The 27228-nt window shown below is 42.1% G+C and overlaps 2 protein-coding genes across 2 annotated transcripts; one reads left to right on the top strand and one right to left on the bottom strand.

The window, feature by feature from the left end:
• The first annotated feature begins 532 nt into the window (after positions 1-532).
• LOC147325373 (E3 ubiquitin-protein ligase TRIM21-like) lies at positions 533-14847 on the top strand. Its single transcript, XM_086297733.1, has 2 exons — positions 533-562; positions 13079-14847. The coding sequence occupies exons 1-2, from the start codon at positions 533-535 to the stop codon at positions 14744-14746; spliced, it is 1698 nt and encodes a 565-aa protein (XP_086153859.1). The 3' UTR covers positions 14747-14847.
• Positions 14848-17690: 2843 nt separating this feature from the next.
• Positions 17691-20054, bottom strand: LOC147325372 (uncharacterized). Its single transcript, XM_086297732.1, has 2 exons — positions 20007-20054; positions 17691-18446 (listed from the first exon to the last, which is right to left on the bottom strand). Exons 1-2 carry the CDS (start codon positions 20052-20054, stop codon positions 17691-17693), a joined length of 804 nt encoding a protein of 267 aa, XP_086153858.1.
• Positions 20055-27228: the final 7174 nt, after the last annotated feature.

Here is a 27228-nt window from a genome sequence, read left to right as displayed (position 1 = left end):
GAAGAACTGCAGCTGGGCTCTGGTTTACAGGTTTACGGCTACAAACCTGCCTGAAATCAAAGAAATGACCAAGTGGACCAAAATGTAGAATTCACTCAAAATGTAGAATTCACTTACTGTAGCATCACTCAGATGCTACAGTAACCTCACAGCAGCCATTTTATTGGTCACAATATCTTATTAAAAATGACCAAAGAGCACAAACACGGTCCAGAGGTCCAGTTCAGCTGATGCTAGCAGACAGCTAGCAGCTACAGCCACCTGTGTCACCATCCACCTGTCAGTCAGAGAGGCCATGGCCCTAATGATGTAGACTTTAAGCCACAATTCTGCACTCATAGAGCTTTTATGAAGGAGGACACCTTTGTGCATTGCCAAAAGAGAATATAATTTAAAGGTGGATTAAAAAGTAGAGGGTTGTTAACAGAGCCCTGTGGAACACCACAAGCTGTAAGAAAACACCTCATACCTGTTTTTGTTACTCGCAGTGATCTCTGAAAGTTTCTGTAGGTTTGTGTATCAGGGTATAAACATGGTTATTTCTACTGTAAAGTTTCAGCAGGTAAGTCTATGAGGGACTGACTCAGTGCTGCCCCTGCTGGATGTCTGTGAGTTTACTGTCATGGTACTGGATCTGCGACCCAGTGTTGTGTGCATTTTAGTTTTATTTCATTGATTATTGTACTTTTTCTCCATGTTCCCCGTTTTATTTTGAAGGAGTCTTATGTTCTTTGTTCATTGTATTTAGTTTCATGTTCCCTGTCCTGTCATTAGGTTCATGCCAGTCAACTGTTTCCCCATGTGTTCCCACTTCCCGCATCCCGTCCTCTGTTTTCTGTATGCAGTTGTCAGGTTGTCTGTTATCCCCACCACAGTTACAGTCTGGTCATAGTGTTTCATAGTATTTCATAGTTTTCTCATAGCTTTCTTAGTTTACTTGTTTTTCATGTGCCATCAGCCAAATTAAAGGCTCACCTTTTTTTCACCTGCAACTCCTCTCTCAGTGTCTGCTCTTGGGTCAGTTAAACAAAATACACGTCATACCCCGCCATGACATTTACTAGTTTCCAGATATTTTCTGTAATACTTTTCTGTCCTTGAAGTCTTTTTCTGGATCAAGTTTTTCCTTTATTATTATTTGTAATAATATGTAAAAAAAGAAAAAGAAAAAAGAAAATTGAAAAAAAGAAAAAAAAATCCCATGTGTGTGACTAATAAAGGTTTATCTTATCTTATATTTAACTGTCTGAGGCTACTGCGCTCAGATACACAGTTAGTGGTATTTCAATAATATTTTTGACATCAGCAATGTACCATGACTGGTTTGGGGTGAGAAGAATGAGAAAAAAAATCTACTGTTAAATTTCAGCAGATTTCAAAGTAATATTGGTGCATTAACATGACTTCACAGTATCATCGTCGTAGCATAAGAACAAGCTGCTGTGTAGGACTTTAACTGCACTCAAAAGTTTGCTGCGTACTGTGAGGTCCTGATTTGAAATGTGACGCATTAATGAAAAATAGCATTATTGGTAACAGTAGTATTAATGAAGTGTGTTCTTTGAAGGGACAGACTTATATTTTCCTTAATTATATTTAAACAACACTGAACTTTTCTAAGAAAGCTGAAGAAAGGTTTCCTGTTGGAGTTTCCTGCTCTCTGTTGCTCTTCCCTGGACTTTCACACTGACCCTGGCAGTTGATTCCTCTCACAACTAAAATGACAAAGTGTTTTTTGAGTTCTGGGCCCAGCACTGAGTTTGTCTGTGTGTGCAGACTGGAACCATTCATCTGGTGGATCTGTACAGTGCAAACGTCATATTTACTGTTAACGAAGCCGGCTTGCAGAACACAAAGTTTTAATTTGTCTCCTCTCACGGTCCCCAGACGCTGCAGCATAATCACCTCAGCTCGGCTCGTGGAGCGAGAGTTCCAGGGAGGCGAGGAATTGCAGAGAGGCTGTTATTATCTGAACAAGTAATGTAAAGATTTATGTCATCTTGAGAAGGAGCTTACACAGCAGAGGCTAAATAACAAGTTTAACCTCAGATACGCTCTCACACATTCACTGTGTGAATGAAAGTGTTTCAGCTTCATGGTTTCTGCTCTCTGGTGGCTCCGCAGAGGCTGGATTTGTTGTCAGAACCGAAACTTTGCTTTAGAAGTTTTGTTGGAGCTGAGCCCAATGAAACTCACTGAGTTCACCCAGCACCAAACTGAGCTGCTCTCTCCTCCAGCCTGCAGTGGACTCCATCCGTCTGCCTTCTCTGGCACTGCCTGTGAGAGAAGTGAAGCCTTTATGCTTTACATGCAGCTGTGACCACTCGCCTTACCCTGGTGCTCCCCAGGCTTTGCTGATCCAGCATGCTGCTGACAGGAACACACAGATGTGAGGACGTTAGTCTACACTGTATCTTACTGTATATTTTACAGTTTTGTACTGTCTTTCTAGAATATCATTACATTTACATAAGTAGACTGTGATTTTACATGTCAGAGGTAAAATAACATAACATCACTGTAAATATAGTAAAAAACAATTTACTTGTTTTTTAAATATATTTTTTGTACATATGTATATTCAGATTGTAAAAATACATTCAGAAATGTATCATAATTTCACAAATATTTGTCTGTTATGTAAGAGAATGATCTGTTACATTCAAATGTAATACTATGGAAAAATATATAAAATGATCGAAAAGTAATGAGAATAATCAATAATTAAAGGAGTATTTGAATTATAATTTTGCTGAAAATTTCATGTAATCTAGGTCTGATTCAATTTTCAGAGGTAACAAGTGAAAATATAATTGATAGGAATAAAAACAAAAAAAACCCATATAAAACATTGCACGGCCACGCTGTCCTAATTATATATTAAAAAAATAAATGTAGAGGCAGGAATTGCAATTACTATAAATCTCAAAGTATTCCCAACATTCCTGAACAGAAATAGGCCTCTGCACCTGGGGTGAGGGTGTGGCCATGAAAACAATGTGACATGCCATTGGATGATGGGACACATAATAACATGACGCTAAGCATCGGCCAATGAATGTGAACTAACAACCACAAGGTCGCGGGTATGGCTGCACTGTAGGAAAAAATCCTAATATAAAAGTATTTTACTGTGCATTTTACAGTTTTGTTCTGTTCTTCTAGGATATCATTAAAGTTACGTAAATGATTTCACATTTCAAATGTAAATTAATGTTAAATCACTGTAATGTAATAAAACATAATTTTCAGAATTATTAAATGTACATATGCATATTTAGATTGAATGAAAATACATTCACAAATGTATCGTGATTTCACAAATATCTGTCCATTATTTGAAAGATTGAACTGTTGAATTCAAATGTAATGCTATGGAAAAGTATATAACATGATTCCTATAAGCTTGTGTTACATCACATAAGTATTATTATCATTGCTTTTTAGGGCGATCGTGGCTCAAGAGTTGGCAGTTTGCCTTGTAATCGGAAGGTTGCCGGTTCGAGCCCCGGCTTGGACAGTCTCGGTCGTTGTGTCCTTGGGCGAGACACTTCACCCGTTGCCTACTGGTGGTGGTCAGAGGGCCCGGTGGCGCCAGTGTCCAGCAGCCTCGCCTCTGTCAGTGCGCCCCAGGGTGGCTGTGGCTACAATGTAGCTTGCCATCACCAGTGTGTGAATGGGTGGATGACTGGTTGTGTAAAGCGCTTTGGGGTCCTTAGGGACTAGAAAAGCCCTATACAAATATCAGAAGGTTGCCGGTTCGAGCCCCGGCTCAGATGCTCTCGGTATTGTGTCCGTGGTCAAGACTCTTCATGCATTCCATTATTATTTAAACCAACTGTTAACTGTATATTTCTGTACATTTACGTATTATGATTCATATTGCCACATTCATTGACCTTGTTTATAGGTAATTTCATTGTTCGATCACGTTAAAATGTTCCTAATTTAATGTCTAAAGGCACTTGGAAAAGGCAGAATCCCATGTCAAATTAGCACAACAAACTCTATTTTCATTACTGAAAAGAACTGTGTTTTCATGAGAAAGTTATTTTCTGTTATTTTACGGTAGTATTTTGGCGCCCCAGCTGCCGGAATATTACTGTTTTTTTAAGATGGTTTTTTTAACAGTGTAGTTCTGCCTCTTTATACTGGTTGTGAGTCAAGAATCAAGTTTAAATGTAATTGTTTGATATAAAGTTTTTAGTGCACACGCTCACAAAGGTCTCTCAGACTGAAGCAAGAAGGTAAACTGAAGGTGAAGTGAAGGTAAGTAGCAGAGTTAGCCACTAGTCCTTTTTTTAAAAATTTTCTCTGTTTGCAGCTGGGATCATCTCCAGAGCCCTGGATGAAGAGTGGATGGATTTTATTTCAATTTTTCCTTTTGGTCCATATTTTGTATTTCATGCTGTCTTTTACCTTGAAAGCACTTTGGTTAACTACATTATTGTTTTTGAAGTGCTCTATGAATAAAGTTGTATTGGATTGAATGTCCCATTTTCACTGGGATCTATTTTCTTTTTTCTACATCACCTACACCAAACAGCAGAAGCAGCTCAGCCAATGGGACATCATTAATGTCACCCTGTTGCAACCACGAGCATCTCATCACAGAGACCCACATCCAAACACGTACGAACTGCAGCCTGACTGTGGGTGGAGGCTTTGAAGTGTGGATGCAGGCTGTTGACCTGTCAGGACCTGCAGACACTGAAGCCTCTCTTCGACCTCTGGTGGAATGATGATTTTCACATCTACTGACTGCTGGTACTTCATGAAGTTCTGATTTTGCGTGTCATATATAGGCGTATACCAGGTAAACCTGAGAGGTGAGATCAATGTTTCCTGTGTGGACTCATGAATTCAGTCTATGTATCCAAGGCTGGACTGGGACAAAAAATCGGCCTGGGCATTTTGACTAGAGAGCGGCCCACCAGGATAAAGATTGAAAATGTGACGTCATTCAGGGGTAAAACCGCAAAGGAGTCTGGGAACTTGTGGCAAGAGGTACTAGCGCACGCAGGCTTTCAATTGAACTCAGTCACACAGCGATAAAAAGAAACCCAAAAAATGTCAAGAAGCTGTTGTATTATTAACTGCAATAGGCGGTCGCATGACAGCCACGGGAAGCCGACGGGTAAAGAGATCGTTTTTTTTTTTTTTATCGGATTACATCGTTAAAGAGAAATTTTTTAAGCAATGTTTCCGAAGTAAGAGCCGACGGATGGTCTGGATATACCAAATATAACGTCTCAGAACACTCCAGCTCACATGTTAGTCTGCTCCAAGCATTCCCACAAAGGTCAGAGTTTTGTAGTAGTTAATGCGTCATTTTTCTTAACATAATTGGTGATATAGGTTACAAGCAAGTTTGGCGCTGAACAGAAATTGTCGCGCTATGCTCCTTTGTTTATTGTGCATAAATAGTGAATTGTCCTGACACAATATTGCGTTTCGCTTCTGTTATTACCATGGTACATTGACAAAAACATATACTATTATTCACAGGATAAAACAGTTGGTTTGTATCACTAATTGTCCAGTACGATTACAGCATACAATATTATTGTCACTGCTACATTTCTGTAATGCTACCAGAAATTATTTCCACTACTAATTAATTACCGTTGAGCTCAAAGGTTATATTAATAAACGGTTAACGAATGTGTATTTATGATGACGATTTGTGAGACTGGTAAACTTATGATACGTACGATGGTCTTTCGTTCTACACGGTGCGTTTCAAGGTCCTGTACCCATCCGTCGGTAAACTGTACCTGGGCTTGTTGCAGTGACCTGAAGTTTCTAAACTTCATGAGTGTGTGCACTCACTCCAAGAACCGTATGATTATAAATCTGAGCGTGGTGAAAGTTGGGCAGCACGCTAACGTCTTTTGTCCACTCTGTGTGCTCGTAAGGGTCTGACCCTTTCACTCCTTTGATTTTTTCCTCGTATCTTTTCTTTGTCTTTTCGTCGAGTCTGTCTTTGTACGGACCGGCATTGTTCTCCTTTTGTTTTGTACATACCCTTTTTGTGCGGCAAAGAAAAAACAAGAAGGTATTGGAACCGGAGAATGAACGTTTTGCGGTGCTGCAAATGCTTGCATTTGATGCGGTACTTGGATTGTTTTGCCACGAGTTCCCGGCATGCAATGCGCGAAAATCACGTGATTGCTAAACAAGGGGGCGGGTGCATCCGGCCTCCTCGGCTGTAATTGGTCCAGCCCAGAGTCGATCATGACCAACTGGCCAATCCAACACCTTTCATTATATATACCCTTCCTAAAAAAAAAAAAAAAAAAAAAAAATCCATCGGCCCATAAAAACAAAAAATCACCAGCGGCCCACCGGGCAAATGCCCGGTATGCCCGATGGCCAGTCCAGCTATGTATGTATCCCAGTCTGACTCACTGATGCTGAGATTTTTCCTCTGTCTGTTATCTGGTGGAGCTCCTTGTTCTTCTCTGGTTGGATGTTTTGAATCATCATCCTGTTGGAGAATAAATCAGATGCCTACCTGATGGTGCAGAGCGTTGGAACTAGTGACTGAAACTTTTCACTCAGTGCTGTAAATAAGAATGCGGAGTGAAGGAAGTGACTCAGCTTCACCCAAATCTGTCAGCATGATCGCTGCTGTGTTTCTGTGTCATTACCTGTCAGCCACTGACAACCTGCCTCGTCTGAAGTCTTCAGGCTGAACTCTGCTCTGCATGCAAACCACACCTGCAAAGCTTTCTTCCACACATGCTGTCATCATGGAGCTGTTTGAAAATCATTTAAAATGTCTCTGTGTGAAGATTAATTTTAAACAGTCATGTTTGCCTGTACATGCCCTTTCCTGCTGCCATTATCTCTTCCTCTTCCATTTAGAAGAAACAACAGCAGCTCTGGTGCGTTGTGACAAATGATTCCACCTATAGACACACACACACACACACCGCTGATCATTTAGCTGTACAGCTTTTTCAAAGTAGCGGCAATTATCAGCCGCCTAACCGGCAAGTTAATTATGCAGGCATCTCTCCTTTTGTGGCGTTCTGAGGTAAATAAGGTGGGGGAGGAGGAGTGGGAGTGCGTTTGAAGGGAAAATGTCACCTGTTAACTGAACAATTGCTACAGGCTGCATTATCAGAGGTGACGGATTAAGCAACTTTATCTGGCAGCCTCCTGCACGGAAGTCAGCGTGTCTGCAGCCTCAAGCCACCAGTGACGGACATGGGAACTGAAACAGAAGACTGATCGACTAAAAGACGTTGCAGCACAGACTAAAAGCTGTAAAATACCACCGAGAGCAGGCGACGCCTCATTCAGACACGCTCTTTATCTCCAATTCCTGCAGCAGCCACACTGAGGCCAGGTTAAGTCTCCGAGCTTTCAACCCTCCAACAACAGCTTCAAACACAATGACCACAAAAATAGCAATAAACAATTATGTTAACTAAACACCTCCAAAAATGTATATTGTGAATTAAAAAAATGCAAAATGACAACAAAAAGATAGAAAATCAACTCAACATGATTAAAAGCAGTCAAACTTGGACCTGTGAGTGAAACAAAGAGGGAGCTGTAGTGCTGTATAAACTTTGGGTAAACCTGCATACAGTGGTTTTTATTATTTACTCTCAGCCTGCAACCTTCATGGAGGAGGTTCAGTTTCAGCTAGGTGACCCTAATAAACAGGAAACTGGGGCCATATCGCACACAGGTGTGTCAGACGTACTTCGAAGCTGTAAACACGAAACTGATTTTAGAAGATGATGTCCAGCTCATCACGGCTCTAGCATCTTCCTTTCCTCCCTCCCTCCCTTCATCTTTCTAACTCTGCCTCACACACACACACACACACACACACACACACACACAGACATGCTCTCGCAGGCTGTGTCCTTGAATGCTAAAAGCCAGAAATAGACCAGTCAAATCAGACACCAGGCTGCCTGGAGGTAGGAGCTGGGAAAGTCAACCAAACTTAAACTTCCTATTCCGGCCTGAACTGGCCTGCTAGAGGAACGCCAGCTCACCTGGCACAGACAGAAATAAGTAGATAAACAGTGTGCAGGAGATGGAGCCCAGTATCTCAAAATAGGATCAAATTTGAACCATCAGCTTCACCTTGAAGCTTTGCTCTGAACAAGAACTCAGGGAAAACTTTGCACAGTCATCCTCACAGCCGGGCCTTACACACCATGGCCAAGTCCTAGACACGAGCCTACCACAGCCAGATCTTTTGTTAAGCTCTGTTGAGCAAACCATTTCTTTAACGCTAACCAGTAACTAGTTAACGTTAACTTCATGAACTTCTTCACAAATAAAGTTTTGACCATTACTGGTCATTCAATCTTAAATATGATTAACCTATGTCTTCATGCATGCTCAATCATCCAGGTAAGTAAATTCCAAAAAGTTGATTCTGTTTATCTGAACATTGCATCAATATGCAAATTGACAATTTGCATATTAATTTGCATACCTGACAGCCCATTGTTCATTCAGTGGTGCTAGTTTCAGTCATTGTGCAAATGTGCTGTTTATATTGTTGGGGAAATCTGCAGTCGGCTGAGACTGAAGAATCACTTGGATGAGTGATGAAACGTTTCTTCCACTGAAAATGCTACGTCCAGATGAACAGAGTCAACCTTTTGGGATGATCAACCTATCTCTAATAATCGGCTATGTACCACAGGCCATCAAGCTGGCAGTAGTTAAACCATTCATATTCAATTTAAAGCATCATTTCAGCTCAGAAGAAACATCTGTCAGCTTCAGTGTCCACCAGAAGCTCTCAGTCTGCTGCGGAAAAAGGAAATTCAGGTGAGTTTCTTCTGATCACCTGAGGCCTTCATTACTGTGTGAACTTTACCCACACACCACTCTTCACTCCTCCCACCTGCTGCATAAAGTCACTAAGTATAAATTCCTGTAAAGGCAGAGGCAGCAAACACAGACACATAGCTGCAGATAGAGGCGGAGCAACAACTGAAAGACGAGAAGTTCAACGTCATTCTCCAGAAGTGAAAGTGTGAGAGAGCAGCAGCAGAGCTGCAGTTGAGTCCTGTTTGTTTCTAAAATAAGACTCACTGGAGTCCATTGGGTTTTTCTCAGCAACAGTGGTGAGTGCAGCTGAGTCTAAATAAATATCAACAAAAGTAGCTGTACATGACGTTACATCTGTTAGATAATTATGAGTATTTTTTTCTCTAATGGTTAAAAAAAAATTGCGATGAAGTTCATGAACTCATTACTAGTTAACGTTAAAGGAATGCTTGGCTCAACAGAGCTCTGACTTTTCGTCAGCCTGGCTACAGTGCTGAAGAGAAACCTAGGGTTGTTCTTATTTTCTTCAATCATTAATGAATAGTAAGATGTTCTAGCTTTACGTGGGGCTTTCTTATAGAGCAACAAACTATTTCTCCAGGCTAAATCATGATCTTTTAATTTGTGACATGCCATTTCCTCTCCATCTTACGAGTTATCTGCTTTAAGCTACATGTTTGAGAATTATACCAAGCAGTCAGGTACTTCTGATTTGAGGCCTTAGTTTTCACCAGAGCTACAGTATCCAGAGTCATACGTAGTGAGGAGGTAAAGTTATAAACAAGATAATCGACCTCTGTTGGGGTAGCGTTCAGGTAGCTGCTCTGCTCTATGTTGGTACAGGGCATTGAAGAAGATAACAGTGGGTGAATTATATTCTTAAACTTAGAGCACTGTCAGAAAGACATGCACTGTGATGAAATCTACTCCCCACTGCTGTGTAGTCAATTATTGTAAATTTAAATGTTACTGGGAAATGATCAGACTAAATACAGTGTGTTTGTTACTGAGTGAGTAGAGCTTGTTAGCAGAGCTATTCTTCTGTAATATCAGTAAATCAGTGAATCTCAGAATTTTTATTTTACTTTATTTTATTATCATGAACAATAAAAACAGGAACAGGAAATTAAATGTAAGTTAAATAAGGGTTACATCAACAAAACCTCATTCATGAACTGCTGATCAAATTCAGGATCCCAGACAAAGAGCTAATTCCTGTGCTGCCATGATTAGGGCCTCTGTGCTGTCTTTCAGTCCAGCTTTGACCAGTCACTGGTAAGATTTCTGGATGTCAGCCACTTCCTCTGTCTGCCAGTGGTACATACTGTCCAGGAGCCTCCATTATGGTGGCTCCTCTTGCTTCTCTTCTTTCTTTGGTTTCTGCTACCTGAGGTATTTACTAAGCACATGGTCAGTTGTGCTTCGTAAATAACGAAGCACAACTGTGGATGTTTGTTGTCTCATCCTGGACCATGTTACTGACACTCACTAGTCCCCAGCCTCCTTCCTTATGCTTAGTGTAAAGTCCCAGGGTGCTGGATTTGGGGTGAAACCCTCAATGCAATGTCAGGAGCTTCCTTGTCTTGATGTCAGTGACATCCATCTCCTCCTTTGGCCAACTTGCCGTGGTTTAGATACGCCCTGCTGTATCTAAACCACGGCAGGGCGTAGGCGTTGATTGCCCAGGTCTTGTTCTTACCACTCAACTGACTCCTCAGCGCTTGCCTGATCCTCTGCAGGTATTTGGTGGTTGCGGCTTTCCTAGTGTCCTCTTCATAGTTCCCATTTGTCTGTGGGATTCCCAGGTACTTGTAGCTGTCCTCAGTGTCTGCAGTGTTACCTTCTTGTGCGATCTCCTCAGTTCTGACTATATTCCCTCTCTGTTTTTTACCATCCAACTACACTTCTCTAGTCTGAATGACATTCCAGTGAATCGATGTCTCGATTGGTCTTGGCACACAGCTTGATGTCATCCATGTAAAGATGGCTGGTGATTTCTCCAATTCACAGTTGGTATCCGTATGCAGTCTTGTTAATGATCTCACTGAGTGTCATGGCTGTGCTGTGTGGCAGGTAGGATGTAGGACCCAAACGCAGGACTCAATTTAAATGAAAATGGCAGCTTTATTACTGGACATAATACTACAACACAAGGGCGATTGTGGCTCAAGAGTTGGGAGTTCGCCTTGTAATCGGAAGGTTGCCGGTTCGAGCCCCGGCTTGGACAGTCTCGGTCGTTGTGTCCTTGGGCGAGACACTTCACCCGTTGCCTACTGGTGGTGGTCAGAGGGCCCGGTGGCACCAGTGTCCGGCAGCCTCGCCTCTGTCAGTGCGCCCCAGGGTGGCTGTGGCTACAATGTAGCTTGCCATCACCAGTGTGTGAATGGGTGGATGACTGGTTGTGTAAAGCGCTTTGGGGTCCTTAGGGACTAGAAAAGCCCTATACAAATACAGGCCATTTACCATTTACATTTATACAGAAAACAAAAAACTAGAAATAAAAAACATAAAAATAAAACTAAAGAACTAGGAAACTAAAGAACTAAACAGGGAAACAGAGGACTAGGAAACGGAGGAAACACACAGCAAAGATGCTTGCTCATAGGGGGTCATATGATTGTTGGGTTTTTCTCTGTATCTATGAAGCGCCTTGAGGCGACTTATGTTGTGATTTGGCGCTATATAAATAAAATTGAATTGAATTGAATTGAATTGAAAGATGGTGTACGACGCGACAACAGACAGAGGAAAACACAGGGCTTACATACACCAGGGAGTGAAGAGAGAATGGGAAAGAGGAGGAAAACACAGCTGGGACTAATCTGACATAAAGAGACAAAGGGGAAGCAAATCTCAAAATACTAAACACAGGACATGAAACTATCAATGTAAAACAGGAAATGCAAGACAGGGAAAAACAGAGCAAACATGGAGCACAGAGACAAGAGTAGAAACTGCAACATCGAGATATGACTGACTGTGGAGACACAGGGAACATAGAGACATGAAACGTCTGACATGGGAAAGGCACAGAGTAGACATGGGAAATACATGGTGGTGATGTGTACATGGTGATGTGTGCTATTGACTTTAAGTTGGCCTCTAGTGTTGTGCGCCACGTCCCCAGTGAGTTCCTGATGAAGGCTCTAAGGGTCCTGTTGATCTTGTAAAGTTCTAGGCAAAAAGGCTCTTAGGAAAATAAAGTGTCACAGTACTGGATCTGTGACCCAGTGGCTTGTGTATTTTAGTTTTATTCCGTTGTTTATTGTATTTTTCACCATGTTTCCTGTTTTATTTTGAAGGAGTCTTGTGTTCTTTGTTCATTGTATTTAGTTTCACTTCCCCTGTCCCGTCATTAGGTTCATGTCAGTCAGCTGTTTCCCCATGTGTTTTCACTCCCCCTAATCACCCTTGTGTGTATTTAGTCAGGTCACACACATGATTACTCTCCGTCATTGTCACTGCCACTTTACTTCATTTTTAGTCCAGTTACTATGATCTCATTCATTCAGTAGTATTGCTCAAACTCCACAATGTCCAGTGCCATATTCCTCCTGTTCTCAAAGTCTCAAGGCTTTACTTCCTCCACCAAGCTTATTATTGTTTCCTGTCATTCTCTAATAACACAAACCTCCATGGTCAGAATGCCAAGAGATTTTTTTTAATGTCATCATTGGGTATTCTGTTTTGTTTATACGCCAGTTAGTGATGTACCACTTTGGTAGAGTCCTCAGTCTTAGCAAGTAGCACTGTATCTGGATCAGGCTAGGCACTGTCGTCACCAGGAGTCACTAGCTGTGAGCGGAGAAACCCTTCCAACAACTTCCTAATAAACGGCTGACTGTTTTTATTTATATACTCGTTTTGTGTTACTGTACAGCTCTGTTGTGTGTCATCTTTCATCAGTCCTTCCTGACGTTTTCAGAAACTCACTGAATTGATCCCAGTTGTGTCAGTCATTTCTTCTCAGAAGCACCACAGAGCACAATTTGTGTGTGTGTGTGTGTGTGTGTGCGTGCGTGCGTGCGTGCGTGCGTGCGTGCGTGCGTGCGTGTGTGTGTGTGTGTGTGTGTGTAAAAGGTTCATCTTTGGAGAATTTTAAAATCAGACATTCTGAATAAACAGATTTTGACATGTCACACTTTTAGGTTCAAATTTGCTTGGTTTTGTAAAGAGCACAACACTGAAATTTGTTTCTCTCTTTTTTAAAATGAAATTTAAAGTGAATTTTATATAAAATGTGTTTCTTTTATTTCTCCGTCAGAGTGCAGACATCTCTGCTGTGAGCAATCTACGATCTGAAGATCAGTTTCTGTGCTGCATCTGTCTGGATGTGTTCACTGATCCAGTCAGTATACCATGTGGACACAACTTCTGCAAAAACTGCATCACTCAGCACTGGGACATGAATGCCATGTGTCAGTGTCCTATGTGTAAAGAGACTTTCTACACTAGACCTCAGCTGAGGATCAACACTTTGCTCTCTGAGGTGGTCGCTCAGTTCAGACGTGAAGTTCAGCAGAAGGCCAGCAGCAGTATCTCAGAGCAACAAGCTGCCAAACCAGGAGAAGTTCCCTGTGACATCTGCACTGGAACCAGACTGAAGGCCCTGAAGTCCTGCCTGGTGTGTCAGGAGTCCTACTGTCAGACTCACCTGGAGCCTCATCTGACAAAGAAAGGTCTGAAAAGACATCAGCTGATTGATGCTGTGGAGAACCTGGAGGGCAGAATGTGTAAGAAGCATGATAAACCTCTGGAGCTGTTCTGTAAGACCGACCACACATGTGTCTGCATGCTCTGTTCTGTTTTAGACCACAAGAACCACGAGTTTGTTCCTCTGAAGGACGAATATGAAGGAAAGAAGGCAGAGCTGGAGAAGACAGAGGCTGAAATTCAGCAGATGATCCAGAAGAGACGACTGAAGATTCAGCAGATCAAAGAGTCAGTGAAGATGAGTAAAGGTGATGCAGACAGACAGAAAGCAGAAGGTGTTCAGGTCTTCACTGCTCTAAAGAAGTCTGTCGATAGAGGCCTGAAGGAGCTCATAAAGGAGATTGAAGACAAACAGGAAACAACAGAGAAACGCGCTGATGGTCTGATCAAAGATCTGGAACAGGAAATCTCTGAGCTGAAGAAGAGAAGATCTGAGGTGGAGCAGCTGTCACGCTCTGAAGACCACCTCCACCTACTCCAAAGCTTCTCGTCCATGAAAGCTGCTCCACCCACCAAGGACTGGAGAGGAGTGAGCGTCCGTCCACCATCATACGAGGGGACTGTGGTGAGAGCTGTGGCTCAGCTGGAGGAGACGCTCAGGAAACTTATGAAGAAGAAGCTGTTTGAGGCTGAGCTGAAGAGGGTCCAGCAGTATGCAGTGGACGTGACTCTGGATCCGGATACAGCAAATTCTAAACTCATCCTGTCTGATGATGAAAAACAAGTGCACTGTGGTGATGTGAGGAAGAAACTTCCTGACAACCCAGAGAGATTTTCTCCATGCCCTAATGTTTTAGGAAAGCAGAGTTTCTCTTCAGGCAGATTTTACTTTGAGGTTCAGGTTAAAGGAAAAACTGACTGGGATTTAGGAGTGGCCAGAGAGTCGATCAACAGGAAGGGAAAAATCGAACTGACTCCTCAGGATGGTTTCTGGACTGTGTGGCTAAGAAATGGAAATGAATACAAAGCTCTTGCTGGTCCTCCAGTCCCCCTCTGTCTTCAGTCTGGTCCTGAGATGGTGGGGGTGTTTGTGGATTATGAGGAGGGTCTGGTCTCCTTTTATGATGTAGGTGCTGCAGGTCTTATCCACTCCTTTACTGGCTGCTCCTTCATTCACAAACTCCACCCATTCTTCTGTCCCTGTAAGAATGATGGTGGTAAAAACTCTGCACCTCTGATCATCTGTCCTGTCAATCAAACTGAGTCGATCAACGACTGATTTTATTTGATGAACTGATTGATTTTTATTGAAGGGAACAAATAAGCATATCCAATGTAAATATTCTACAGTCTCCATGTTTTCTATAGTATCTGTTTATTGGGGACTCCAATTCACACTTAGATTTGATTTTCATTGAATTTGATGTAAACAGAAGAAACGTTAAATCAGCAAATGCTCCCACTAATGGAGACTTGAAATGAAGACCAAATATCAGTGAATAAATGTCAAAAAGCTTCATTTCAAAATAAAGTTTGTTAAATGCTGGTTGATTAATGGATGATTGTGAAGAGAAAGTTGTTTAGAAGATAAAGAAACTCACAACTAAGATATCTATTTTTTTACATGCGCATGGGCGGCCACGATCTAATCTGCTCTACACCAGAGTGTGCACAGCAGACGTGACACAGAAAAACCGCCCAGGGCATTCAGAACATCCTTTTATTTATACTTGAGCCTTCAAGGAAGTAGGAGTGACATGTTCAAAATACAAAAACATTTCCATAAAAGGAGAAAGAGACCGTTAGCTTGCCTGTTAACAAAGGAGGTACTATGTATGTCACAGCATTCCTCTGCACATCTGTTTTCACTCCCTTTTCCTGTGGTATTTTCAATTCACAAGCTCTTCTTCCTTTATATGAAGCTACAACTAAACACAATTCACAAAATTAAAAATCTTTCAACATTCCCTCCTGTTTGTAGCTGAAATTAAAGAGATACATCAATGTGTTTCAGACACAGACCCTACATTGTGAGTGCTTTCGGTCTGGTCGTCATAAAATGTATATCATTCAAACATAATCATTCATCACATTAGTTTCATACTCATCGTCTTCTCCTTCTTCCTTGTCTGGCACAGTGATATATGCAACGAGAGATTGAGATATCATCCTTGATACCATTCCTCTTACACAGGGGATAATGCATGTAGTAAAGATACAAAACATGATAAGTATTAGGCCAAAAAACATCAAAACCTTAAACATCAATGTTCTCCATGAGCCGCTCATAAACCAATCCCACCAATTACTTTGTGAATTTGCCCAATCGGTTACCTGTGCCTGTTGAACATTTCTAAGTAATTGTAGAGCATTTGTCATATTATCAGAATGCACATTGTCTGCAATATACAGTGGGGCAAAAAAGTATTTAGTCAGCCACCGATTGTGCAAGTTCCCCCACTTAAAATGATGACAGAGGTCAGTAATTTGCACCAGAGGTACACTTCAACTGTGAGAGACAGAATGTGAAAAAAAAATCCATGAATTCACATGGTAGGATTTGTAAAGAATTTATTTGTAAATTAGGGTGGAAAATAAGTATTTGGTCACCTCAAACAAGGAAAATCTCTGGCTCTCACAGACCTGTAACGTCTTCTGTAAGAAGCTTTTCTGTCCCCCACTCGTTACCTGTATGAATGGCACCTGTTTAAACTCATCATCTGTATAAAAGACACCTGTCCACAGCCTCAAACAGTCAGACTCCAAACTCTGCCATGACCAAGACCAAAGAGCTTTCGAAGGACACCAGGAAAAGTATTGTAGACCTGCACCAGACTGGGAAGAGTGAATCTACAATAGGCAAGCAACTTGGTGTGAAAAAATCAACTGTGGGAACAATCATCAGAAAATGGAAGACATACAAGACCACTGATAATCTCCCTCGATCTGGGGCTCCACGCAAGATCTCATCCCGTGGGGTCAAAATGATCATGAGAACGGTGAGCAAAGATCCCAGAACCACACGGGGGGACCTGGTGAATGACCTGCAGAGAGCTGGGACCAAAGTAACAAAGGTCACCATCAGTAACACACTACAACGGCAGGGAATCAAATCCCGCAGTGCCAGACGTGTTCCGCTGCTGAAGCCAGTGCATGTCCAGGCCCGTCTGAAGTTTGCCAGAGAGCACATGGATGATACAGCAGAGGATTGGGAGAATGTCATGTGGTCAGATGAAACCAAAGTAGAACTTTTTGGTATAGACTCAACTCGTCGTGTTTGGAGGAAGAAGAATACTGAGTTGCATCCCAAGAACACCATACCTACTGTGAAGCATGGGGGTGGAAACATCATGCTATGGGGCTGTTTTTCTGCCAAGGGGACAGGACGACTGATCTGTGTTAAGGACAGAATGAATGGGGCCATGTATCGTGAGATTTTGAGCCAAAACCTCCTTCCATCAGTGAGAACTTTGAAGATGAAACGAGGCTGGGTCTTCCAACATGACAATGATCCAAAACACACCGCCCGGGCAACAAAGGAGTGGCTCCGTAAGAAGCATTTGAAAGTCCTGGAGTGGCCTAGCCAGTCTCCAGACCTCAACCCCATAGAAAATCTGTGGCGGGAGTTGAAAGTCCGTGTTGCTCGGCGACAGCCCCAAAACATCACTGCTCTCGAGAAGATCTGCATGGAGGAATGGGCCAAAATACCAGCTACTGTGTGTGCAAACCTGGTAAAGACCTATAGTAAACGTTTGACCTCTGTTATTGCCAACAAAGCTTATGTTACAAAGTATTGAGTTGTATTTTTGTTATTGACCAAATACTTATTTTCCACCCTGATTTACGAATAAATTCTTTACAAATCCTACCATGTGGATTCATGGATTTTTTTTTCCACATTCTGTCTCTCACAGTTGAAGTGTACCTCTGGTGCAAATTACTGACCTCTGTCATCATTTTAAGTGGGGGAACTTGCACAATCGGTGGCTGACTAAATCCTTTTTTGCCCCACTGTATGTGCAACAAGTTGTATTGAACAAAACACACAGTCCACCCTTTTCTGCCAAGATCATGTCCAGAGCAACTCGGTGTTGCATAACAGTTATTCTTATGGCATCAATTTCCTGATTTTGCTCGTTGTTGATGGTGGTCGATGCATTTAAAAACAGCCCAAAACGATAATCTAGAGTTTCAATACGCAGGGCATGTTTTCCAACTCCAATTCATGGAAATATTGCATGGACAATCTTTTGTCCAGTAGTCCATGTTTTAAATTCTTTCGGTACGTCAGTGCCCCACACGGAATCATGTGGCTCCACTTGCTGGGCTTCTCGTTTCTTTCTCGTAGATTGGAAGCTCTTGATTGCCGTTATCTTGAATGTGTGGTCAGAGATGAATATAGGGGCACATGTGCCTGTCCACTGCTCTGGGAGTATGAAATAGGCACGCTGTCCACATAGCCATGCCATTCCCTGTACCCAATAGGTACCGTTAGATGGACTGTTGTTCTTCACTGGGCCACCAAGTGTATGTGTATACGTTCCTACACAGTTCCTGGTGGTCCCTAAATCAATGGTTCCTATCGTCTGGCGATAACATCTCAGATGCTCCCATTTTATTGGATTGTCTAGGAACACCGGGAAATGCAGTGCTTCATGTCTTTGTTTAACCTTCAAGTTAACCCAAAACAATTGGTCACAGGTGCCATCTCGAAGTCCAATAGTCAGGGGGTCGCTGTGGTTTAAAAGAATTCCTGAATATTGATAACCTAGACTGGCAAAGCTTTCTGCACATGTCACTTGAGTCATGTTCATAGGTCTGCCATATAATGTAGCATGCTGTGTTGTAGCAGGCATGTGTGAGCATATATAACAATCTTTGCCTTCTGTGCGATTATATATGTATCTATACCAGGCGTTATTCATCCAGGGATGGATGTGGTCCTGTGTCACTTCAGCCAGGTGCGAGTTGTCATATGTCTATGCCCTTCTATGTAGGTTGGCTTCTTGATCCTTTACGTGCATCAGGGTCCATGCTGTAAGCAGCAGGGCCAAGGTGGTAAACAGAATAATCTTCATGATGACCAGACACACCGATTTACTCTGGTGAGTAGACTACAGGCGAGAAGTAGAAGGCGGGACATACCCGATCAGCCCTCCCTTCACCTGTAGATCACCAAAGAGTCGGGGTGGTGGTGACTTTAGGTTGTGCTGTCACTCACTTCCACTTTTTTGCAATGGCTCTGGTGGATCCAAGAGGGCCTCTCAGCGATTTTGCAAGCTGTTGGCGTCGTTAGGAGTACTTGGTATGGACCTTCCCACCGGGGTGAGTTCCAATTCTTTCTCTGGAGTACTCGTATAAGGACCGAATCGCCTGGCTTTAATCTGCAAGAGATTGGAGAGGAATCACATGGCAGTTTATTGTTCAACACAATGTCCTGGTTTTTTAGTAGCTTTACCATCCATTCTGCTAAAGTTGGCTCTCTAACAGATTTATCTATTGGTTCACTTGTTATTGGTAGTGGAAAAGGTCTCCCATGAATTATTTCAAATGGTGTCAATTTTTGGGAGCCCTAAGTTAGTCTCATCCACATTTTTACTAGACCTATGCACTCTGGCCATGGTCTTTTTGTTTCTTCCATGCATTTCCTCAGTCTTTGTTTTATAGTGCCGTTAGTTCTTTCTACTAATCCTACACTCTGAGGATGGTATGCACAATGATTTTTAATGTTAAAATCTAATACTTCTGAAACTTTTCTGATAACTTCGTTGACAAAATGTGTGCCATTGTCAGATCTAATCAATGAAGGAATGCCATAAGTGGGAATAAAATGATTACATAAACATTTTGCAACGGAGATTGCATCATTCCTTTTTTACTGGATATATCTCTGGCCAGTTTGAAAACACATCTATAATCACTAAAGCATATTTTGATCCTTGACATTCATTCAGTTCAATAAAATCCATGTGGATAGTGTGAAATGGATGAGGTGGTGTGGGGAACTGGCCTCTCTTAGGTCTTAAATTTCCTTGTGAATTGTGTTTTTGACAGATTAGACATGTTCTTACAAATTCTTTCGCTGAAGTTTCAAAATTTATAGTGTAGAAATGTGTATTAATTATCTTTAACATCCCTCCTGTTGACACATGCGTTATACCATGGGTCACTAAGGCTGCTGTTTTGTGTAGAGACTTTGGTAATATTGGTTTTCCATCACAAACCATTAAATCATCTTTTAGCTGTGCTCCACATTTCAGCCACTTGTTCTGTTCAGTGGTTGTTGCAGCTTTTTGTTCGTCTCTTAGTACGTCAAGTGGTATTTGTGTACAACGTTTGGATGTTAGAAGCGTTATCGTTTGTTGTGCAGCCTGCTTTGCTGTTTGGTCTGCAAAGTTATTTCCTTTTGTGACAACAGAGTTGTCTTTTTGATGTGCCGCACATTTACAAAGTGCCAATTGTTTTGGCAAGGTGATCACTTCCAGTAGTCTTCAGTAGGTCCCCATGTTGTACTGGGTTACCTGTGGATGTGACCATACCTCTATTTTGCCAAATTCTCGCAAAATGGTGTACTGCTGAGAAAACATACTGGCTATCAGTGTGAATATTTATAGATCGGCCTTTGTGTAGTTCACATGCTCTTATAACTGCTTTCAGTTCTGCACTCTGTGCTGAGTGTGAGGGTGTAAGAGGTTTTGCTTCAATCACACTGTCTGCTGTAGTTACTGCATAACCTACGCAGTTTTGGCCAGTACTACTTTTAGATGCTGAACCATCTACAAAAATATCGCTGAAACCAGGTTGTGGTTTTTAAATCTATAAATGCCCTCTCTGCCTCTGGAGTCCACTGTATTTTATCCTTTAATGCCAAGTTTTTTCCATAAATCACGTCTTGTAACGGCTGAACTTCAGCTGCATAATTTGGAATCTAGGTCCTGCAGAAATTGCAGAGACCCAAGAAACTCATCATTTGCTGCTTTGTTAAAGGTTTTGGGGCATTTTGTACAGTCACTTTTCTACCATCTAGTAGTTTCTTTCCTTCTCCCGTGAGTGTATGCCCTAAATATGTAACCTTTGGGCTCCACAATTGCAGTTTGTGTTGCGAAACCTTGTGCCCCTGTTCAGCCAAATGTTTTAACACAGTTAAGGTGTTCACTTTGCATTGCTCCTGTGTGTGTCCTGTTACCAAGATGTCATCTACGTAAAGCAGATATTGTCCTGGTGCAGGTAATGTACACAGTGACATAGATTGTTTCAATGCTTCGGCATACAATGTTGGGCTATTTTGAAACCCTTGTGGTAGCCTTGTGTATGTGTATCTTTCACCATTAAACGTGAACCCAAAAAGATGCTGTGAATCAGGGTGCAGGGGCACAGAAAAAAAAGCATTTGACAGGTCAATCACTGAGAACCACTGTTCTTTTGGTGTCACTTGATTTAATATTGTATGTGGATTGGCCACCACTGGTGGTACTGTTTTTGTAATGCTATTAATAGCACGAAGGTCATGTACCAAACGAAACTTTCCTGTATTCGCCTTTTTTATTGGAAAAATGGGAGTGTTACATGATACTTTATCTGATTTGATTAAAATTCCTGCTTGTTCCATATCCGCGATTACAGGTTTAATGCCTTCCATAGCTTCTTTAGATAATGGATATTGTGGTTTTACAGGTCTATGTGAAGTAGTTGTTTCCACTTTTATTTGATCTGCATTTTTTATCAAACCTACGTCGGTCGAGCCTGAAGACCATAACTCATCAGGTAATTGCTCTAGCTCTGGGTACTTTTCTATTGTTAATGAATGTCACTCATTATCATTCTGTGTCATACAGACGTTTGCACCGTCTGATAGATGAGTTGTGGGTATTGTTGTCATTATCCATCCTAATGTGTAACGCATGCATTTTGTCCTTCTGCCTTGTAGCCATCCTTCCTGAGCTTCCCCTGTTTTCTCATAACTGTCAGTTTCTACACTTCTGAGGACCCGCCCTAAGTCTCTCCAGTCTGTGTTATCATTATGAGCCACTGACACATGTGGGTTTGGCATCCTGTTTACTTCCTGAATTTTCTCGCTCTGTATCACTGAGCACACTGCATTTCCGCTTTTTGTGACATAGAGGTGCTGCAGTGTTAAACGTTGTGGGCCTAGTCTAGGTGGCAAATACATTTTGGCGTTTTGTTGTAATGGCTCTAATGAGGGAAGATCTAGGGTCCAGTAGTAATGGGGCTCTGGTCCCGCTTTATAACCATTTGGGCGTGGTTCGATGCTTTCTATTTCTTCATCATTTAGCATTAGTTCTGCATGCATGCCTTGTTCTCCTGGCACTACTCCTATCTTTAGTTTTTTTAGTGCGTCTCTTCCTAACAGATTCACGGGGCATGACGGGTCATAGATGCACTGATTTTTGCATGATCTGCCGCTGTCTCTTAATACTAAAAATAAAGGTTTTGTCAGTCGTTGCACTGTAGTGTGACCTGATGCTGATTTTACTATTAACCTTCCTGCCTTCTTGGGACCTTTTTGTGCCACTGCTATGTGTTAAATGGCTGCCATTTCCACTGTGTTCAGTGGAATATAACCAAACTTGCCACAGGATAGTTTTTACCTGTCAATGTTAATATTCCAGTGTGAATTCCTTAAATCAGCCTAAAATGGCTGAGCAGCAGAAATCCCCACACCCATCACCCTGGGGACCATTTTCTGCCCATTGACTTCCATTATAAACGCTATTTTTCAACCCCAAATTATCATCATATGATTTTATTTTTTCTTCTTTTCTTGGATGTCAATGAAGACTCAGGGCCTTGAAGTTTTAATTTTTAAATTGCAAAAAAAATGCAAAAAAAATAATGGCAGGTCAAAATGTATGTTGGTGCCAATCTTTGGTCCATCTAAAGGCCTACTTATAATGACAATCACATATTACTTCAACTGGTTTTTTGTGGAAATATTTAGTTTCGTTTTTTGGTTTTTGGGGCTTATAACACAGGGCGCTCATGTAATAACACTGGGATTTGAAGGGTTAAAACAACGAAAATATAATTAAAACTTTACATGAATATTTCAGGGAGAAGTAGTTTTACAAGGTTGGCTAATTTAAAGTGGAATAAAATATGGATATATGGTCTTTTTATGGCGTGGCTGAGAATGGTCCCTAGGGTGATGGGTGTGAGTTTTTTAAAGGATGGCAGGAGGGTTAAAGTATCTTCTGAGAATTGTACTTCCTGTGGTTTTTTGTTCAAAACGGTTTTACACGCTCCTGTATCACATAACATCTGCACTGGCTTGCCATTCACATATACTGTCAGCGTAGGTTTGCCTTCTACTTCAGAAACTAATTGATGGACATTAAATACTTCTGCATCACTTTTGTCATTTTCATTTGGCTTTTTCTCATTTAGTCATTCATTTAAATATTGCCAGAAGTCGGCTGCTTCTGTGTCGTCACAGAGTGTAACTCCAGCAGGAACAAGTGGTTTCAGCGCTTTCTGTTTTATGTCTGCAATCTCTGGCGAAATGCCCTTCCTTGCCACAATTCCAGCACGTATTATCTCTTACTTCACTTCTTTCGCGTAAGTCTGTCTGTCCTACGTATCTCTGGCCCTTTCCTCTAAATCCTCCTCTTCCTCTGCCTCTATTTCCTCTCCTCTGTCCCTGTCTGTTACCTCTAAATCCTCCTGAGAATGCGATAAACCCTGTTTCTGGATCTAATGTGAAAGTACCTGTGCTTGCAGTTTTTTTCTTTATTACACAGAGCGCGTGCTCGGCATGTTGCAATGCGTCAGCTAGTGGTCCCGTATTCATTATAACCTAATGTTTTTCAACGTGGAATTTCACTGAGGGTAGCAGGCCATTCAGGAATGCATTTTTTAGCTGCTGTTGGTAAGGACCGTCGGGACCTTCATTATAATCCATTCCTGAATGTTGCCTAAAAACCGGACGCAGGCGATCTAAAAAATCGGACGCTGTTTCATTTTCTCTTTGTTTCACTTCGCCAATTTTGCCATAGTCAGCCCTTGGAGCTAACCGTACTCTGATGCGATCATATAAATTTGCGACGGCGGTTTCTAGGTCTTGACTTACAGGTGTTAAGGGCGTTCCATCAGCGGCGCTACCTGTGAAATCTCCCCTAACCGTTCCCATTTTTAAACCTAGTATGTCTTGTATTACTTGGAGCATTTCATGACCATTTAAATACCACTGTCTTCTGATCATTTCTACCGCATCTCTCCAGGGTATGAAACCTTCATTAAGAGGGGGAACGTCTTTTAACACATTTTGCCTATCTTTTTGTGACCACGGCCGAAACACGAATGTAGTTGGGTTATCATCACGTTGCGCCTCTCCACCTGCTTCACCTCCCCCTGTGAGTTGGCCGTATTATTTATTTATTTATTAACCTTTATTTAACCAGGAAGATCCCATTGAGATTAAAAACCTCTTTTTCAAGGGAGACCTGGCCAAGATAGGCAGCAGCAGATGTCTCACAGTTACAGAAATTACTCAAACACAGGCAGCAACAACACACATGCAACAATAAGTGAAAGAATACAAATAAAATAAAAAATAAAATTCAATAAAATTCAAATAAAAATAAAAAAAGTCAGTTAAAATGACAATCAATCTAATTGAAACAGTTGCATGTTATGGACTTGGCCTCAAGGATTTGTAGTTTAGATTTAAAAGCACTTAATGAAATGAATTCAGTCATTTTCCATTCCTTCTACAGTTTGTTCCAGGCAAAGGGTGCTAAATGGACAAAAGCTCTTTTACCATGTTCAAATGAAGTAGGCATGGAGGAGATCCTCCACTTTGGGGCCTCTGGATGTTTGGCCAGTCTTATGGGATTTTGAGCAGGTGTAACCGCTTCCATTAGTCGTTGATAAGCCAGGACTGTGCCAGCTCCAATCAACAAGAACCCCGTTATCATGGTTCCGAATAGGTAGATGCCTTCAATGTCCTGCATTGAGAGTATTGCCAGGCACACGACCTGCCACTTCTCCCAGCTGTCCATCGTGTGTCCAGCAAACGTTCCTGCATGTCATGTAATCCCAATTTGATGATCAAATCCAACATTTCTTGATTTAGAGAACAAGACAGAGAGAGTCTCTGAGAATTAGACAAGACTAGACAAGGACAAGAGAAGCCAAGCAGGAAAGTTAAGGGAGGGAGAGGGCTCTTGGCCGCCACCAAGAGCCAGATGAGAAAAGTTGTTTTGAAAAGAGCTTTCTGTGATTGTTGTGGACCCAGTGTCCAGTAAACATGGGATAATAACGTCTGTGAAGGTTCTCAGTCATCAAGGTCATCCTAGTCTAAGGAGCTTGGAAAGAAAAGCGTCTGGACTTCTCTAAGTTGCTTGAAGACCTTTCACCTCTCATCCAAGAAGCTTCTTCAGTTCTAGGGTTAAATGTAGTGGTGCAACGGATCACAGTTGATCCGTAATCCGAACCAATCCCACTCCACAGTTTGGCACGCAAGTGATCCGAAGATTCGAAAAAGAAGGAAAAAAGTATGCGTATGGTGCGCGTGGTGGGTCTGTCAAGCGATAGTTATGGCCAGTGCTAGCGATCCAAGTGGAGGAGCAGAGGAGTTTGCAGTATTTAAGCAGCCCTTTGCTGCCCAATCCGACCGGGCTAAAGCTATTACAAAAGCTATTGGGGTGTTTAGCTGCAGACGGGAGGCTGTATTCCGTTGTGCAAAACAAGGGGTTTAAACTATGATGAACGTGCTTGAGCCACGCTATGATATCCCGTTCGCGTCCACTTTAGTGGCAAGATCGTTCCAAGCATGTATGAGCAGGAAAAGATTTAAGTTGTGGCTGAACTGTCCCAGGCATCTTCTGTTGCCCTAACTACTACAAATGGGTGGACCTCCAGGGCAACGAAAAGCTACGTGACCGTGACAGCTCAGTATATCACAGCAGAATGCGATATAATGAGCGGTATGTATTATTGTAGGGTCTACCTTACAATATAAAGCGCCTTGAGGTGACTGTTGTTGTGATTTGGCGCTTTATAAATAAAATTGAATTGAGTGGTAGATACAAAGCCCTGTACTGCCCTATATTGTACCATAATTTTTTTTTAATAATTGCGTGGAATGAGTCTTGAGTTGAATGTTTTAACAGGCAAAAAATACTTCAATGAGTAAATAAGTAAATATTAAATTTTTGTCTTTTTTCTTTTTTTGCTGATCTGAAAATTGATCCGAATTGATCTGTTGCACCACTAGTTAAATGGTGGAGAGTCCCAGATTTAAACCCCGTGGGAGTATCCCCCAAAGAGGATGGGTGGGTCACCCGTTTTCACGCCTTGGCTCATGTGAGTAAGTAGAGGATCATTAGGGGGTCCTTTTGTCCCTCTTTGGGGGGATACTCCATTTGACCCTAGAACTGAAGAAGCTTCTCAGATGAGAGGTGAAAAGTCTTCAAGCAACTTAAAGAAGTCCAGACGCTTTTCTTTCCAAGCTCCTTAGACGTGGGACAATAACTGCACCCAAATCAACCTCCCCTTCAAAGCATTCACCAACTTGATGACCGAGTTCTACATTGTCAGAGCCTTGTGACCTTCCCACCGGTGTGTTGCTCTACACCCTGGTGGGTGCTAGTTTTCTGCCACCTTAGTGGTTTGGTTATTAGCCATTTTTCTTTTTTCCTGAAAGGTCACGAAAGCTGTCACTCATTTTCATGAGACACACGAACAAAATAACGACAGATTAGTAACGCAGTAATGCAGTGTGCTTACGGGAAAGTAACAGCAATCTAATTACTTTTTTGGCAATAGTAATCCCTTATATTAATCATTACTTGAAAAAGTAATCAGATTACAGTAATGCATTACTTGTAACGCGTTACTGCCCATCTCTGGTGAGGACAGAGGTAATGAGTTGTGTTGTTCAACAGATTCGACACTGCAGTTAATGCTCACCCCCATACTGACTTACCTGTAGTCAGCCTGCAATCCACAACCACACCACTCTCTCTCTCACTCTCCACATTGCACCTTTGCCACCTCTAAACGTCCTGACACCCTTCCCCCACCCATCACTTTCACTAATGACCAGGTTCAAAGACAACTGAGAAGACTCCACTCGGGCAAGTCTGCTGGACCAGACGAGGTCCCCGTGTCCTTGAGACCCCCAGCTTTGTGGAGTCTTTCATAAACTGTTCATGTTGAGTCTGAGTCTGCATAGGGTCCCAGCTCTGTGGAAGGCATCATGCCTTGTTCCTGTTCCTGTACTCAATGGCCCCCAGGACTACAGGCCTGTGGCACTGACTTCCCATGTCATGGATACTTCTCTCGTGTCCTAGATTGTTGATTACCTTACAAAGACCACAATATGCGTTTCTTCCACATTGTGTGTCTGATAAGGTGATCAGCAACACAGGGGCACCACAAGGGACCGTCCTCCACCCTTTCGTCTTCAGCCTCTACACCACAGACTTCAGCCACTGCAGAGAGTATCGGGGCAGGTTTAGCTCAGTAAGTAGAGGGATTGCCCCATGCTCGGAAGGTCAGGGGTTCGACTCCACTGAACAGCTACCCTGAGGTACCCCTGAGCACCATCCCGACACACTGCTCCCCGGGTGCTGCATTGGTGGCTGCCCACTGCTTCACTGGGTGAATGGGTTAAATGCAGAGGAGTAATTTTCCTACGGGGACTAACACATTATTATTATTATTAGAGGCCTGCCATCTTCTGTCTCATCTGTCTCTGTGTGATTTATTACTATTACTGAAGGCTACTGCCATACCAAT

The sequence above is a fragment of the Aulonocara sp. 'chitande type north' Nkhata Bay genome, linkage group LG7 (assembly GCF_057382095.1).
Source record: "Aulonocara sp. 'chitande type north' Nkhata Bay isolate Kocher_YH1m ecotype deep benthic linkage group LG7, A_spYH_male_GT1.1, whole genome shotgun sequence".
NCBI classification, from domain to species: Eukaryota; Metazoa; Chordata; class Actinopteri; order Cichliformes; family Cichlidae; genus Aulonocara; species Aulonocara sp. 'chitande type north' Nkhata Bay.
The sequence above is the reverse complement of the archived record's forward strand: the minus strand, read 5'-3'. Positions and strand labels throughout refer to the sequence as shown.